The sequence below is a fragment of the Schistocerca nitens genome, chromosome 4 (genome assembly GCF_023898315.1).
Source record: "Schistocerca nitens isolate TAMUIC-IGC-003100 chromosome 4, iqSchNite1.1, whole genome shotgun sequence".
Taxonomy (NCBI): Eukaryota; Metazoa; Arthropoda; class Insecta; order Orthoptera; family Acrididae; genus Schistocerca; species Schistocerca nitens.
Window position 1 is genome coordinate 67,501,750 of NC_064617.1, and position 16,213 is coordinate 67,517,962.

General features: G+C 40.1%; 1 protein-coding gene across 2 annotated transcripts in view; it reads right to left on the reverse strand.

Moving 5' to 3' along the window:
* The window catches only part of LOC126252861 (probable tyrosyl-DNA phosphodiesterase), a 132,238-nt gene that overhangs the window by 9,650 nt on the left and 106,375 nt on the right, over positions 1-16,213 (reverse strand). For both annotated transcript variants that reach the window (XM_049953816.1, XM_049953814.1), the window contains exon 9: positions 13,316-13,431. In XM_049953816.1, coding sequence (XP_049809773.1) covers positions 13,316-13,431 — 116 coding nt within the window. The remainder of the gene's footprint in view (positions 1-13,315; positions 13,432-16,213) is intronic.

Sequence of the window (16,213 nt, forward strand, 5' to 3'; positions counted from 1 at the left end):
TTTTCATTAAAATGCTGGCACGAGACTACATGAAATCAGAGGTACAACTGTTAATGATAGACAACACAAACACAAACTTACTCACATGAAAGAATATAAATCTTAACGTAAATAGATTATGTTAATGATGCTGTAAATTTAAATCAAAACTGATGAAGAATATTTTATTTTTGGAAAGACTCAATGACTTGGGAGTAACACCTCTTTGATGTACCTTCTTTGGTGTAATGCTTCCAACAATACAAGTTGTAAGTTACACATCATGTCGTTTGAATGTCCTAAAGAAGTACTACATGAATGTTCGACTAGACAACTACGCAAAATAAGACTACTGATGGACAATCAGGATAATTAGAAAAAAATTTTCAATTTATTGTAAAATCCATTTCAGTCCACAGATAATCTTATGTCTTTTCAATGTATGAACAAAACCGAATACAAACCAGATCACACTGGAATTTAGTGAGGTTTGCAAAGTATACTAATAATTCTAATCAACATACTGACTTCCATGAGGCTGCTGGTGGCCACATGGCTGTCAATGTGTTAAAGAAAGAGTAAATGCACAAAGACAGAAATTCTGTTTGGAAAAGCTTTTGTAACATATCAGATTTAAAGATTTGAGGAAACTACTTACTTTATAAAAAAATTTTAACTTTTTCAATGAAGTTCAATATTATTTTAGTAATTCTGGGGAACATTTTTGTGAGCTTTCAAGATATATACAGCAGATTGAACTGCACCAAATTTCATTGGTAAGAACCACCATGTCTTGGATTTTGAAATACATTCAGTTTATACAGAAACAGTTACTTCAAATTGTAAAAAGCATGTGGCTTTTTGTGATGTGGAAAAGTAGAGAACAGCCAAACAGAGTTGTAGGAAAAAGCAGAGTTTCAAGTTTTCTAAAAACTGGTAGAAGCCGACCTCAGGGAAGATCAGTTTGGATTCCGTAGAAATGTTGGAACACGTGAGGCAATACTGACCCTACGACTTATCTTAGAAGAAAGATTAAGGAAAGGCAAACCTACATTTCTAGCATTTGCAGACTTAGAGAAAGCTTTTGAAAAAGTTGATTGGAATACTCTCTTTCAAATTCTGAAGGTGGCAGGGGTAAAATACAGGAAGCGAAAGGCTATTTACAATTTGTACAGAAACCAGATGGCAGTTATAAGACTCGAGGGACATGAAAGGGAAGCAGTGGTTGGGAAGGAAATGAGACAGGGTTGTAGCCTATCCCCAATGTTATTCAATCTGTATATTGAGCAAGCAGTAAAAGAAACAAAAGAAAAATTCGGAGTAGGTATTAAAATCCACTTGAGGTTCGCCGATGACATTGTAATTCTGTCAGAGACAGCAAAGGACATGGAAGAGCAGCTGAACGGAATGGACAGTGTCTCGAAAGGAGGGTGTAAGATGAACATCAACAAAAGCAAAACTAGGATAATAGAATGTAGTCGAATTAAGTCAGGTGATGCTGAGGGAATTAGATTAGGAAATGAGACACTTAAACTAGTAAAGGAGTTTTGCTATTTGGGGAGCAAATTAAATGATGATGGTCGCAGTAGAGAGGATATAAAATGTAGAATGGCAATGGCAAGGAAAGCGTTTCTGAAGAAGAAAAATTTGTTAACATTGAGTATAGATTTAAATGTCAGGAAGTCATTTCTGCAAGTATTTGTATGGAGTGTAGCTATGTATCGAAGTGAAACGTGGATGATAAATAGTTTAGACGAGAAGAGAATAGAAGCTTTCGAAATGTGGTGCTACAGAAGAATGGTGAAGATTAGATGGGTAGATCACATAACTAATGAGGAGATATTGAATAGAATTGGGGAGAAGGGGAGCTTGTGGCACAACTTGACTAGAAGAAGGGATTGGAGGGCAGCGTGGAGGGTAAAAATCGTAGAGGGAGACCAAGAGATTAATACACTAAGCAGATTCAGAAGGATGTAGGCTGCAGTAGATACTGGGAGATGAAGAAGGTTGCACAGGATAAAGTAGCATGGAGAGCTGCATGAAACCAGTCTCAGGACTGAAGACCACAACAACAACAACATTTAGAAACCTGATTCCTAAATCTCTGTCTTACCATTATATAATCTATCTGATACCTTCTATCATCTCCAAGCTTCTTCCATCTGTACAACCTTCTTTCATGATTCTTGAACCAAGTGTTAGCTATGATTAAGTTATGCTCTGTGCAAAATTCTACCAGGCGGCTTCCTCTTTCATTTCTTCCCCCCAATCCATATTCACCTACTACGTTTCCTTCTCTCCCTTTTCATACTGTCAAATTACAGTAACCAATGACTATTAAATTTTCATCTAACTTCACTTCACTATCTGAATAATTTCTTTTATCTCATCATACATTTCATCAATTTCTTCACCATATGCAGAGCTAGCTGGCATATAAATTTGTACTACTGTAGTAGGCGTTGGCTTCGTGTCTGTCTTGGCCACAATAATGCATTCACTATGCTGTTTGTAGTAGATTACCCGCAATCCTGTTTTTTTTATTCATTATTAAACCTACTCCTGCATTGCCCCTATTTGATTTTGTATTTATAACCCTGTATTCACCTGACCAAAAGTCTTGTTCCTCCTGCCATCGAACTTCACTAATTTCCACTATATGTAACTTTAACAATCCATTTCCATTTTTTAAATTTTCTAACCTAGCTGCCCGATTAAGTGATCTGACATTCCATGCTCCAATCCATAGAACGTCAGTCTTTGTCTTGATAACGATGTCCTCTTGAGTAGTCCCCGCCCAGAGATCCGAATGGGGGACTATTTTACCTCCGGAATATTTTACCCAAGAGGACGCCATCATTTAACCATACAGTAAAGCTGCACGCCCTTGGGAAAAATTACGGCTGTGGTTTCCCCTTACTTTCAGCGGTTCGCAGTACCAGCACAACAAGGCTGTTTTGGTTAGTGTTATAAGGCCAGATCAGTCAACCGTCCAGAATGTTGCCCCTGCAATTACTGAAAAGGCTGCTGCCCCTCTTCAGGAACCACACATTTGTGTGGCCTCTCAACAGATACCCCTCCGTTGTGGTTGCACCTACGGTACGGCTATCTGTATCACTGAGGCATGCAAGCCACCCCACCAATGGCAAGCTCCATGGTTCATGGGGGGCATTTTATTTATAATGTGTACTAAATCTATGTTGCACCTTGTTTTCCTCACATTAGCAAAATTATGTACCTTTATGAACTGAATGGTAGTTTCTGATGTACTTGGAGACCTTTTCATATTTAAAGAAGGGACTTTTGACTGTTAATTCATATACTACATTTTCGATTTTAGTCTTCTTAGGCCTTAATCCTTCTTATTTTGAGTTGAGATAGTTGTGAAAAAAAAAAGGGGGGGGGGGAGAGCCTTTCAGCAATGTTGTTAAATAGTGTGCATTACTGGAACTGTTCACTTGTCTGTGATTATTTTTGACATAATTGTAATTACATCATTAAACTTATGGCGGGTCATGGCCCATCGAACATAGGCCGGTGTGAGGTGGTGCATACACCATTAAGTTAAGTAGTGGTTTTGACTTTGTACATATGTACTGTTTGTGTTTTCCTTTTCTTTTTCGTTTATAAATGTATAACTATGGTGTTCTTTTAATCATTGACAAAGGTCTTCTTAGGCACTTGTGGGTTTTATTGTTGTTCTGAAGAAGGTGTAGTTATCTACGCCGAAACCTGGGTTAACAGTTAACACTAGGTGCTTTTTTCGCAATCAAGGCGGGTTTTTAGTTTTTTAATCTATGTATAGCCCAATGCTTCTTGTTTTCCACCTATTATGCCATACACTATATTTCTTTAGGAGTTCCTTTACAGTGACTACAAACCATGGAGGGTCCCTTCCATCACAAACATTTCTTTCTAATGGGTACATATCTACCCAGTGCATGGTCAAATATGCTTTTAAACTTGACAAATAGTTTTTGTCCTGTCCAGAGCCAAATGTTTATAGTCTCTTGTTGAGATGTGGCCCCCACTGTCCGTTCATCTAGTTTCTTAACACTCAACTGTTTCTACTTACATTAGTTGCCTTTTGTACTATGGTTATCATTCTTGCTACAACTGCCTCAAGATCACTGACACCAAACCCAATGAGGACATCCTCAAAGGGGTCAGGTCTATTTGTTGTTATTATATTTTATATGTTTTCACCACGAGTGAAATTCTGACCAGCCTGTTCTAGGTAGTTTTCACAGAAGGCATCTATATCTGGATCAGAATAACAAAGTGATTGACAGTTACTTGCTTACAGGACAGCTACCACAGCAACAACCAATCAAAGCAGGAGTTTGGTATCATCATTTATTCTGTCCACCACTGTCACATCACTTTGCTACATCAGGTGCAATTTGCCACAGTCAGTTGCAGACGACACTTTTCTGACTAGCGATGTAAAATAGTGATTCTTTTCCATATTTTGCACTGTTTCTCAGTGTGGTGTGTTTATTCTGTGCGACAGAACGTCCTAAACTGGTTGCGAAAGTGCACAGAAAAGTGATGAGACTATAACCATCTGGCAAAGCAAACCAACATTACACATTAAAAGCAGCATGTGAAAGTATGCAGAACAGTAATGCTCAGCCATTTGTGCTGTAGCCATATTATGTGAGCAGAGATACGTGAACTGGTAACATACCCCCCAGCTCAAATGTCTATCACTTTTATTTTGATCGAGATATAGTAATGTTTTGCAGGATGTCTCTGAAGCACACCACTAACAAAACAGCAATTATTACAACAGATTGTTGGATGATTAATTTCTCCTCTAGCAACTGCAGTACAACTGGGGAACTTACGTATGATTCTAGACAGTACAGAACAGAATCTATTCAAGGAAATGTATACAAGGAGCCAAGGCTGCTGAACTGAACAGCCAACAGCCAGATTCATATGGGGTCACAGATGGTAATGTAGACAACATAATGTAGTGACAGTCAGACATGTTGTCTTGCGAGGGCACAAAATAGCATTGGGGCATATACTTAAGTAAATTTTACGAAATATCGATGCAGGAGCTGATACAAGTGCAGTAACTCTTTAAAATGTGTGCCACAAACTATTAAACTGGAGAAAGAGATCATGAGCCGTGAAGTATGAATAAAGAACGGTAGTTCAGTAATGTGCACACTGAATTGGTGTGGCAAAGTGAGAATAATGAATATCCTGACCAAGAACAATTTTGAGTGATTTCGACGTTAATCATGGCTGCTACTGTGATTGTGTTCAGCAGCAGACATTCCTGTGAACATATGTGTTGAGAACAACGCACAGCTTGTTTCACCATGTCATTTGATACAAATTGGTTCTACATGTTGAAACTGTATTTCATTTTTCTTGCCACTAACACTACTTGGACACTGTCCAAAACATACTGGCAATGAAAGGTAGGAATTCCAAGTGACACCACCTGCTGTCACTAACGACACTGAGAAACTGACTGCAAGACCTACAAGCTGTGAATACCTGCTAAATGACTGTTCAGTTCCCAGTGAGATCTACTGAGGGAATCAGCTTCTGGAGGAGAACTAGGATTTAGCATCCACAACTACAGATACTTTAACAAACCAGTAATTCAATGACAGTTAATTAATTAAAGCCATTCGCTATTAGTACTGCTACTTCTGAAAGATCTTGACTGCTGGGGTACTTTGTTGTTAATGTGTTGTGTAGTGGACTGTTAAGGCAGCCAGTCCACAGTGAAGTAGCCGAAAGGGCACGCGTAAACTCACGCCGTCTTGCGTTAAGTCTGGAACAGGATTCGTAATGAATGTGATAAAGAAAAGAACGTAGCTACTAGAACACTTAACTTTTATATCGTCCTTTGGTATACAGAATTCTGGATGATACAAGTGAGACTCTATCTTGAGGTACATGCAACGTTACAAATGGTTAATGGCGCCTTGCTAGGTCGTAGCCATTAACTTAGCTGAAGGCTATTCTAACTGTCTCTCGGCAAATGAGAGAAAGGCTTTGTCAGTGTAGTCGCTAGCAACGTCGTCGTACAACTGGGGCGAGTGCTAGTCCGTCTCTCGAGACCTGCCTTGTGGTGGCGCTCGGTCTGCGATCCTGACAGTGGCGACACGCGGGTCCGACATGTACTAATGGACCGCGGCCGATTTAAGCTACCACCTAGCAAGTGTGGTGTCTGGCGGTGACACCACATGTTGTATAATACGCTGTCCAGTAACATTAATATGACCACCTGTCAAAGGCCTGAATATTTTGTGGTGTGGACAGCTACGAGATATGCAGGAAGAGTGTCAATGAGGTTCTGGAAGGTACCAACAGGGATGTGGAACCATGCAAACTCCATTGCTGTGGCCAGCTGTGCTAGGTTTCTTGGTTGACAATCCATTGCACATACAGCCTGATCAAGGTGATATCACAGACTCTCGACTGGTTCAAATCCGGGAGGTTATGTGGCCCGGCATGTATGGTAAACTTATACTGGTGCTCTTCAAATCACGCATATACACTCCAAGCTGAATGACACGTTGCACTGTCTTTTTGGAAGATGCTGTCATCCCAAGGAAAAACAAACTGCATATAGGACAGATGCATACTTTTGTTGACCCACTGTCTATTGCAGAATGAACAGATCATCCACAGAATGCCACAAAAACATTCCCCAGACTATAACAATCCCTCCTCTGGCCTGGACTCTTCCGAGAATTGTTACAGGGTGTTTGGTTTCAGATGTTTCGCACACTGTTCATGTCAACAGCCATCTGTCATCTGAAAAGGCCACCTGTCATCACTTGGAGAATGTCCAGTTGCAGTACTGGAATGTAAATTCCAGCCTCTGTTGCCAATAAACAGCAGTTGCATATGTTGCCAATAAACAGCAGTCGACATGGGTGCAGGAACCATGTGGATTCTGAGGAGGTCCATATGCAGCAATATTCATTGAATAGTCACTGAAGAGACACTTATGTTAGCCCCTTAGTTCATCTGGGCAGTATGTTGCCCAACAGTTACACATATATTTGCTGAACATATCTCCACAGCTGTCATTCACACTTGTCATGTATGGCGCACGATGCATCAAAGTTGCCTCAGCACTGGTTTTGCATAGCACAATTTTACCATGAATGGTATACTTCAACGATGGCAACTGAACAGTTACAAACTTAGCCATTTAGGAAAGGCTTCCATCCTTGGCCCTTTTGGACATCTGACGAATCGCTCCATATTCGCATTGTTAGTGCTGCCACCTGCCGTCTGTGACTGGTTATTGCATGTTGATGTTGAACATAGGTGGTGGTCACATTAATGTGAATAGACCATGTAGTTTTGCATCTGTGGGTACAAAAACTCTGAGTTTGAGAATTGATCTTTCCAGCCTTATGGACAACAAAGGTGAGTACAAGCTTATGGTGAAGTGTGGTGACAATGCTGTTCATGTACAGCAGCTTATTAGGTTTTCAATAGTCAAATAATCCTCGAGAGTCTGCCCTGCTTGCAGGCTGTGTGAATGGGACAGGGAAAGACGATGTGGACAATGCTTGGCTGTGTAAAAGGGGAAATGGTGGCTCATGGAGAGACAGTGAAGGTCAACCATGAAACAGCAGGGGAGCTACCAACAGGGCCACCCTGGCAAGCTGGCCAGATGGCAGACGTGCTCTCCTACTCATGCAAAGCGTAAAAGGGAATTAGCTCAAGTGAAAACCAAATGACTAATTGATTGATTCAGTTTATAGCATTTCCCAGTTAGTTCACAACAAAATGCACAGCAGATTAAGAAATCTAATTGGACAGAGCATTGGTCTCTCAGATGACTTATTTTCATCAAATGGAGTCAGATTTGCAAGAGACTAATTAGACCGCAACTGCGGGGGACATCACTTACCCTTTTTTAGGACAATGTTCAGATTATGAACTTCATTGAAACTGTGGGCAAAGCTGGTCTTTTTAACCTTCTCTGCTGATTGCTGGAATGATCCAAGTATGAGTCAAGAGCCCAGGCAAGAGGCATTGTCTGTCCTAACAGGCTGCATGATCTGCAATTGGTCAAACACTGTACCCTCAATAGCTGCCACAAGAGCCTCTTCAACATTATGAATGAGGCCCACGAGCATATATACTGAGTGCGAAAAGTGTTCACTCCCAATTTTTTCTGCCATTTCTCGAAGGGGTACCATTCTTCACCACACATTTTAACTGCTGATGGTTAATAGATCCCTACCCTTTTGTGTTTGACTCCCTTTGACATGGGGCATGGCACATTTCCCGACAGGTGAAATGAATCTCAAAGGTTCAGTTTTAGTTTCTGGTGGAGCTAGCTGGTTATGAGGATCGGTGTACCACCCTGGATACTCTTGGCTCTCTGTCTCCCTTGTAGTGGGTGTGTAGATCTACCATCAACTAGTAGAGAAAACAGGATCCAGAGGAGCAGATAGTATACCCAGATAAGAATCACAAAGTGACTGAAATCTTGCTGTTTACAGGGCTGCTACCATAGCAACAGACAAGCAGGGAATATTTTGAAAAAAAAAAAAAAAGTTCAAATGGCTCTGAGAACTATGGGACTTAACTTCTGAGGTCATCAGTCCCCTAGAACTTAGAACTACTTAAACCTAACTAACCTAACAACATCACAAACATCCATGCCTGAGGCAGGATTCGAACCTGCGACCGTAGTGGTTGCGCGGTTCCAGATTGTAGCGCCTAGAACCGCTTGGCCACTCCGGCCGGCGAGTATTTTGAGAAGAAGAGAGAGAATAGTGCAACTCTATTGCCTCTAACGAAGTTAGCTGAAAGAACTGCAAGTGCTCTGAAGATACACAAAAATAGTTGTCAAAGATCGTAAAGAGACTGTGCAAGAGGGGAAGAACCTGGTTCCTCCAAACTGTAGACACCCGGTAGAAAAGAAAAAAACTTCCTCCACAGCCAAGGTCACTAATGCACATTTCCGCAATGGTGGTCAACCATGGCGTATGGGTGGTGGTGGTGGTGGTGGTGGTGGTGGTGGTGGTGGTGGTGGTGGTGGTGGTGGTGGTGGGTAGGGGCTGGGGGAGAAAATCAGTGCCAGTATTTGGTCGGCTAGTGGAGAAGAGGTGGTGGTGTAAATTTCTTGATCACCAGACTTTGCAGAGAGATCTGGTATTTAAATTGGACATTTGTGCAGTGTCTCATGAACCGAGGGCTTGCGACAACTGCTGATGGTGATCCATCCGTTGGATGGGGACATTAACCTTGATGGTCCCCTTGCTGCTATTCGTGACCCACCACCGCCACCACCATACAATACAAACGTTACACCACACACACACACACACACACACACACACACACACACACACACACACACACACACACACACACACCACAAAATACATACATGTAGTATTGCAAATATTGTAGTGCAGCACGTTGTAAATAAATAATTAAAAGAAAAAAATAAATCTGGTAAAAAGAGGACAGAACCACTAGTAACAAACTTTTACTCTTTTCAACAAGATGCTGTTCACCGCCACATATATGGATATCACAAGAGAAAAGTACATCCAACTGTTAAAAAAAAGACTGCATTACTCTTCAGAAGACACAGTTATTCAGTGTTTGAAGACACTGGGTGGCTTGACACACCCTGGATAAATGCCGGTCATTCTGTCACGAAAGACAGGACACATCATAGCATATGTGGAAGCTCTGCTGTTCCTGTGGACTAGGGCACAAGAATTATTGTCTTGCAAGATGGAACTGCATCTGGTTTCATACCAAATTGTCTCCTTGTTTGCAAATCGAGGGAAATAAGTGACTACCATGAGGAGATATACCACAATACTTTTCTAAAGTGGTTCAATTGGCAGCTATTGGAAAACTTAAATCAGCTGTCTGTCATTGTAATGGATAATGCCTTATACCCCATAGTTATTAAAGGTAGAGCTCCAACTACCACAAAAAAGTGTTGTTGAATAGCTGAAATGCCACAATGTGAAAATTCAGGACAACATATGTAAGGTGGAGCTCATGGTAAAAAAGGTCACAGTTTCAATAGTATGTAGTGGATGAGGCAGCTAAAGAATATGGCCACAGGGTTCTTAGGTTTCCCCCATACCACTGCCACTTCAATTCCATCAAAATGGTTTGTGCACAGATTAAACACTATGTGTCAACAAATAACAAAAGCCTCACTGTGGCAGAAATTCAAAGACTGTAAAGAGGAAGCAGTGGCAAAAATAATGAAAAGTGAATTTAGTGCAGAAAGTAACACTGAAAATATAATTATTTCCTTGGGCAATATCAGTGACTCTTCCATGGACCAGAGCACAGATAATGGCAAGTGTTAACGAAGAAAGTGATTCTGAACTAAGTACCATTTACCTTTTGTGATAATTCGTCTATATTTTTGTGGTCATGTATCGTATTTTGGACTCAATTCTGTGTACCGTTTATTAAGAAATAATCCTCTGCACAAGTATTACACTCTACATCCACACTACAGTCATTGGTAAGTATTAAAAGTGCCAGCTGCTGTGGCTGAACGGTTCTAGGCACTTCAGTCTGGAACCACGCTGCTGCTACGGTCGCAGGTTCGAATCCTGCCTCAGGCATGGATGTGTGTGATGTCCTTAGGTTAGTTAGGTTTAACTAGTTCTAAGTCTAGGGGACTGATGACCTCAGATGCTTAGTCCCATAGTGCTTAGAGCCATTTGAAGTATTCAAGCAGTTCATATTATTTTAATGTTGTTAGTTATTGTACTTATATGAACGATTCAGATCCGTTTTAGCACCCCTCTTGTATTGAATATGGCAAATGAACATGAATAATTCTGATTATTGTAGAAGAAAGTGTGATTCCTGTTGAGATATACAAATAACAGGAACATTGTATCATTTTACAGACAGGAGTGCGTTTGTTAAGCCACAAGGATATTCCAGTAAGGAACTGAACAGCTGTTGCCATTACAGCCATACTGCACGTGCTCGCACCGGTGAACCAACATCGCTCCCTGCTGTAAATGACTTTGTGATTCTGATCCAGGCATAGCTTATCCACTGCCCGAGAACAGAACACACACTGAAGCTGCACCTGCGGCTTGTGCAATATTTTACAGAACAGTACACAAGTAATTTTAAACTATGCTTGCCGATTCTCTTTTCATTTATGGGCCTGATATGCCACAAGAAACAATAAATCGTGATACATATAAGGTCTTGACACACTCAATGAAAGGTTATACAAAAATGACATACCGTAAATGGTAAAATATCAGAATCTACAATTTTGAATTTCCAGAATGAGATTTTCACTCTGCAGTGGAGTGTGCACTGATATGAAACTTCCTGGCAGATTAAAACTGTGTGCTGGACTGAGAGTCGAACTTGGGACCTTTGCCTTTCACGGGCAAGTGCTCTACCAACTGAGCTACCCAAGCACGACTCACGCCCCGTCCTCACAGCTTTACTTCTGCCAGTACCTTGCCTCCTACCTTCCAAACTATTCTGGAAACATCCCCCAGGCTGTGGCTAAGCCATGTCTCCGCAATATCCTTTCCTTCAGAAGTGCTAGTTCTGCAAGGTTCGCAGGAGAGCTTCTGTTAAGTTTGGAAGGTAGGAGATGAGGTACTGGCAGAAGTAAAGCTGTGAGGATGGGGCATGAGTCATGCTTGGGTAGCTCAGTTGGTAGAGCACTTGCCCACGAAAGGCAAAAGTCCCGAGTTCGAGTCTCGGTCCGGCACACAGTTTTAATCTGCCAGGATGTTCCAATTTTGAATTTGATCTATCTGGCACAAACGGTCTCAACAAATTAATATTCGGTAGTCAGATGACGTTTGTAAATAAATGTGCAAAATGCATGGAATTCTCAATGGTAGGAACAAATATCTGTCTCGAATGGAGGTGGAAGTAATGGATGATGATTATGATTATGATGATGATAACGATAATGATGAGGACAATGAGTTGTTATACCAATGTTAGGGGGATGGGTGAAGCTATCAAACTGGATATTTTGCAGTTTCAAACCTTTACACAGTGGATGCCCAATGAATGTTCCCACAGAGCTGTCTAATCCATTATCAGGATGCTATACTAGTTAATGTAGGTGCAGATGTAGACTTGATAAAGAATGAGCACCCACACAGACGACACTCCATCCTAGTACTATTTGTGCCCAGTATTTTTGTGTTCTGTACTCAACATTAGTTGGTGCTGGCACTGACAACCACAATCTAATGATAAACAAACAGTGGCCTTACAATGTTGCCCTGTTTTTAAAGATATAATATAGCTGCTCTTGGTTATGAAACAGTCTTTTCATAAATGTTTCCCAAACAATTATACAAACTGAAATAAAAATTTAAAAAAAACCAATGGCTTGGAGATATATATTCAATAAATTAATAATATTCAAAATGTGATCCACCACAAACACTTTTTCCTGTCTTCAAATGATTTCCACAAATCAGCAACCGCAAGAGTGTTCAAGCAACCTTTGAAAGCCTCTTGTACTTCCTCAATTATCTTCAAACAATGACTTTTCAGGCTGCTTTTACATCTCACAGATCATAACATAAGCAGGTTAGTTTGTAACAGAGTTTGATGGCAGAATGCTGCTAGAGGGTACACTTCATCTACTCTTGATGTGAGTGCTAAACACACTTTCAGCTCACAAATGATCTACACATTGTAGGGGCAATTTAACCATGTTCCCTAACCCATTGGTACCACTCTTAAATACCCCTTCCCTACGGTCAAAAATTCAGTCCCAATAGGAACTGCATACACACTGTAGTGCAAAGATAACACATATGTAGCATTTGGATTGCACTGCACACCTCCTTATTCGTATGTGAGATTGGTAAGTTGTAACAGGATTGTGCACACACAGGTAAATATAGTTAAAGATATTAAAAAATAGCAACTTTTGTTAAGTGTAAGGATTTCAATGACTTCTGTCAATGATTTAAAACTAAGGAATTAAGTAATTGTCCGCACACATTTCCAATACAATGTAAAAACTCAAACAATCAAGTAATTTACAATAATTCATACACATTTAATCTGGTCCTTATCAACCTCACATTGCAGTTCCAGTTTAAAATTTACTAATGCTAGAACAATTTGATCTGATGAAATCATACCAGTCTGAATAAGTAACAGTGCTCAGTCCTGCAACTGGCAATGTACATCAGTAAATAATGTAGCTACTTTTCCTTAAGTTTCCTGTACCACAATAAAAAGTATATATTTTGCATTTGTGCCTCTGACAAGAGCTATTCAGTAAATAAAGTTTTAAATGAACAAGAAAAATTAAATCAGAATAAAGTAAACTTACTGTAGGTATCCTGTAAACCAAGCCTGCTTCCCATGAGTTCTTATGGAATATGGTAGACAGTCACCACCCAAAAGGCCATGTATACTTTGGGCCACATTACGAAAACAGGGATAGATCTGCAAGAAAATTTTAGGGCTATTATATTGGCAATGACACACAATTTAAGATGACAAATAGCACTATTTACTGTGTTAGCCACCTATACAAACATTCTACAAATTAGTCAGGGGGGCAATAAATAAAACTAGATATAAAGGAAACTAAATGAGATATTTGAGTTAACATACTGCTTTTCATATTCCGCCAGAGACGTTATAGAATCAATCTTTCCAGTAACTGAATGCAATATAAATGCAAAATCTATACAAATGTAACTTACAATTAACTGTAAAACATTTAGCAGAAACTGTCACATACAATTGAGGTGAGACCTAACCAACTGACACTGAACCTTATTACATAAATGTAGAAGAGGGTTAGAGTTTCAATATCTCATTGATATAGTCCCTAGAGAGGTGTCACAAACTCAGTTGTTCAAGGGAGTTTATCCGAAGTGATGACTTGGGAAAAGAAAAAGAAAAGAAAACACCACCACCCTACGGAAAGGATACCAGATGGAAATTAAAATGTCACCTCCTTTTGAATGCGATTCCAGTGTCCAATGAACTTTCTATCATATTCCATGTATTCTACAGCAATGAGTCTCTAAAATGTGGTACGAAGTCAATTTTATTTAACTAGAAAACAACAGAATGATGAAGTTATGAAATATTATAATATTATGTTGCTAATATGATAAATTATTACTTTAAAGATCCTCTGTGCAGATGATCTCGAGCTGGGTAAAACAATTTAGCCAGCATAAAGTTATTTATTTGTATCTTAAAATCCACTGCACTACAAGATATTTAATATGCTTGAAAGTTGGTGAATACATGGTTATAAAATTATGACACAGATTTACTGGCTATAGTTGAATTCTTTTATCTTGGCGGCTCGCGCATGCCCGCCCAGACGCGGGAGATTGCTGCGTTGCCAGTTGCACACGACGCACGCGCCAAGAGAAACAGCGCCATAGTACAGTATAGTTCGCAAGCTTACGGGGAGCGCGCAGTTTATGAAGTAAAGCCACCACGGCCGCATTCACCCTTTCGCTGCTACAGAGACGTGCTCCCCGCATTCCGCGCTGTGCGCGATTTTGTCACTGCACTGATCGCCTGTGCTGACACATGGTGTTTCCGACTGCTTTGACACACTTATCATTCGATTCCACAACAACTATTTGGCCCAAAAATTAGATTTTTACACATCTTCTTGACTGATACCTTCCCCCCACTTCCTTTGACTGACTGAAGTGCTTTAAAATAAAGCCAAACGCGCCCGGTGTAAATAAAACTTTTATTACAGACGCGAAAGACGGAATATTTCTCAATATTACATACGACACCTATGTGGTACTTAAATTAAATGAGATATTGTTATACAGTAAATTTTATATGAAATTTAGGTACCTTGTCCACATTTCATTCTCAACATTGTGGCAACTAAAATCGACCATACGGAAAGTATACGCTATGGACTTTTACCTCTGCAAACTCTTCAAAATTTCGTGCAATGGTTTACTACGTTTAATGCTGCACAATAACTGGGTTGAACATCGAAACAAAATTAAGTCATTTATGGGGGGAAGGTATCAGTCAAGAAGATGTGTAAAAATCTAATTTTTGGGCCAAATAGTTTTTGTGAAATCGAATGATAAGTGTGTCAAAGCAGTGGGAACACCATGTGTCTGCACAGGCGAGCAGTGCAGTGATGACAAAATCGCGCACAGCGCGGAATGCGGGGAGCACGTGACTGCAGCAGCGAAAGGGTTAATGAAAATACAAAGCACTAGAAATTTCAAAAAACTGCATTCAAACGAATAAAATTCGTGAAGTAAGACACTTCGATATTGTTTTAAAATAAAAAAAATATTTAGCATCACACAAGGTTTGAACTCGTTACCTATCGCCTTATAATCCAACGCCTCAACCATTACGCTAACGCAGCTCGTCCTGCAAAATCTCTATATAAGGACTCTAACACGTCACGCAAAATTCTGACAAACACTGTTGGTATGCTTATGAATTACTCGCACTTCGTCGAAGTACAATAGGAAATAAACAATTACCGCTGTTCTTTATTGCGAAAAAACGGTTCGTGAAATTGATACAAACACCTTTCCTTGCTATCGCCTGAATTAAGAGTCTTATTGCTTGTTTGGTTTAATTAATGAATAGAAAATGAAGCAATTGGCATAAAGAATGGTTTTTCCAAACTTTCAAAAAACAAAGTCTGCTATCAAGACATTGCTTTTGTTCTATTACTTTATTTATGACTGAACGTTTCTAAAACTGAAGACACTCGTTCGTGCTCTGTACAACAGTCGAGATCTGGCAACGTCGTTCTCTGTTCATTGGCTGACTGTATGTTTTGACGTCAGATGCGCAGAACGAACCTAAACTCGGCCGCCAAGATATATGACGCGCACTTTAGTACTTCAAGAAAAATGTCAGTACTGGTGTATACAGTTGCATGCCATGGCAGCTGCGAATCCCCGATGAGGGATGTTCAGCCACCTGGTGAAGACTTTCAATTAGATGCCACTTCGGTGGCCTGGGTGCCCCTAATCTACCCCACTAATCCTACTGGGGATAGGGACGTACAGTTTAGCACGGAATCTGAAACATGCATCATTCTTGGCATATTTTTACATAACTGAGAAGTGAAGGTTAAGGTAAAAGCAAACTGAAAAATTTCAAATTCCGACTAGCATTTTATCCTGCGACTTTCAGTTTTGAGGCTTGTGCTTTACCTTTAGATCACCAGGCTCTTTTGTCAGTGATTCCGATAGAAACG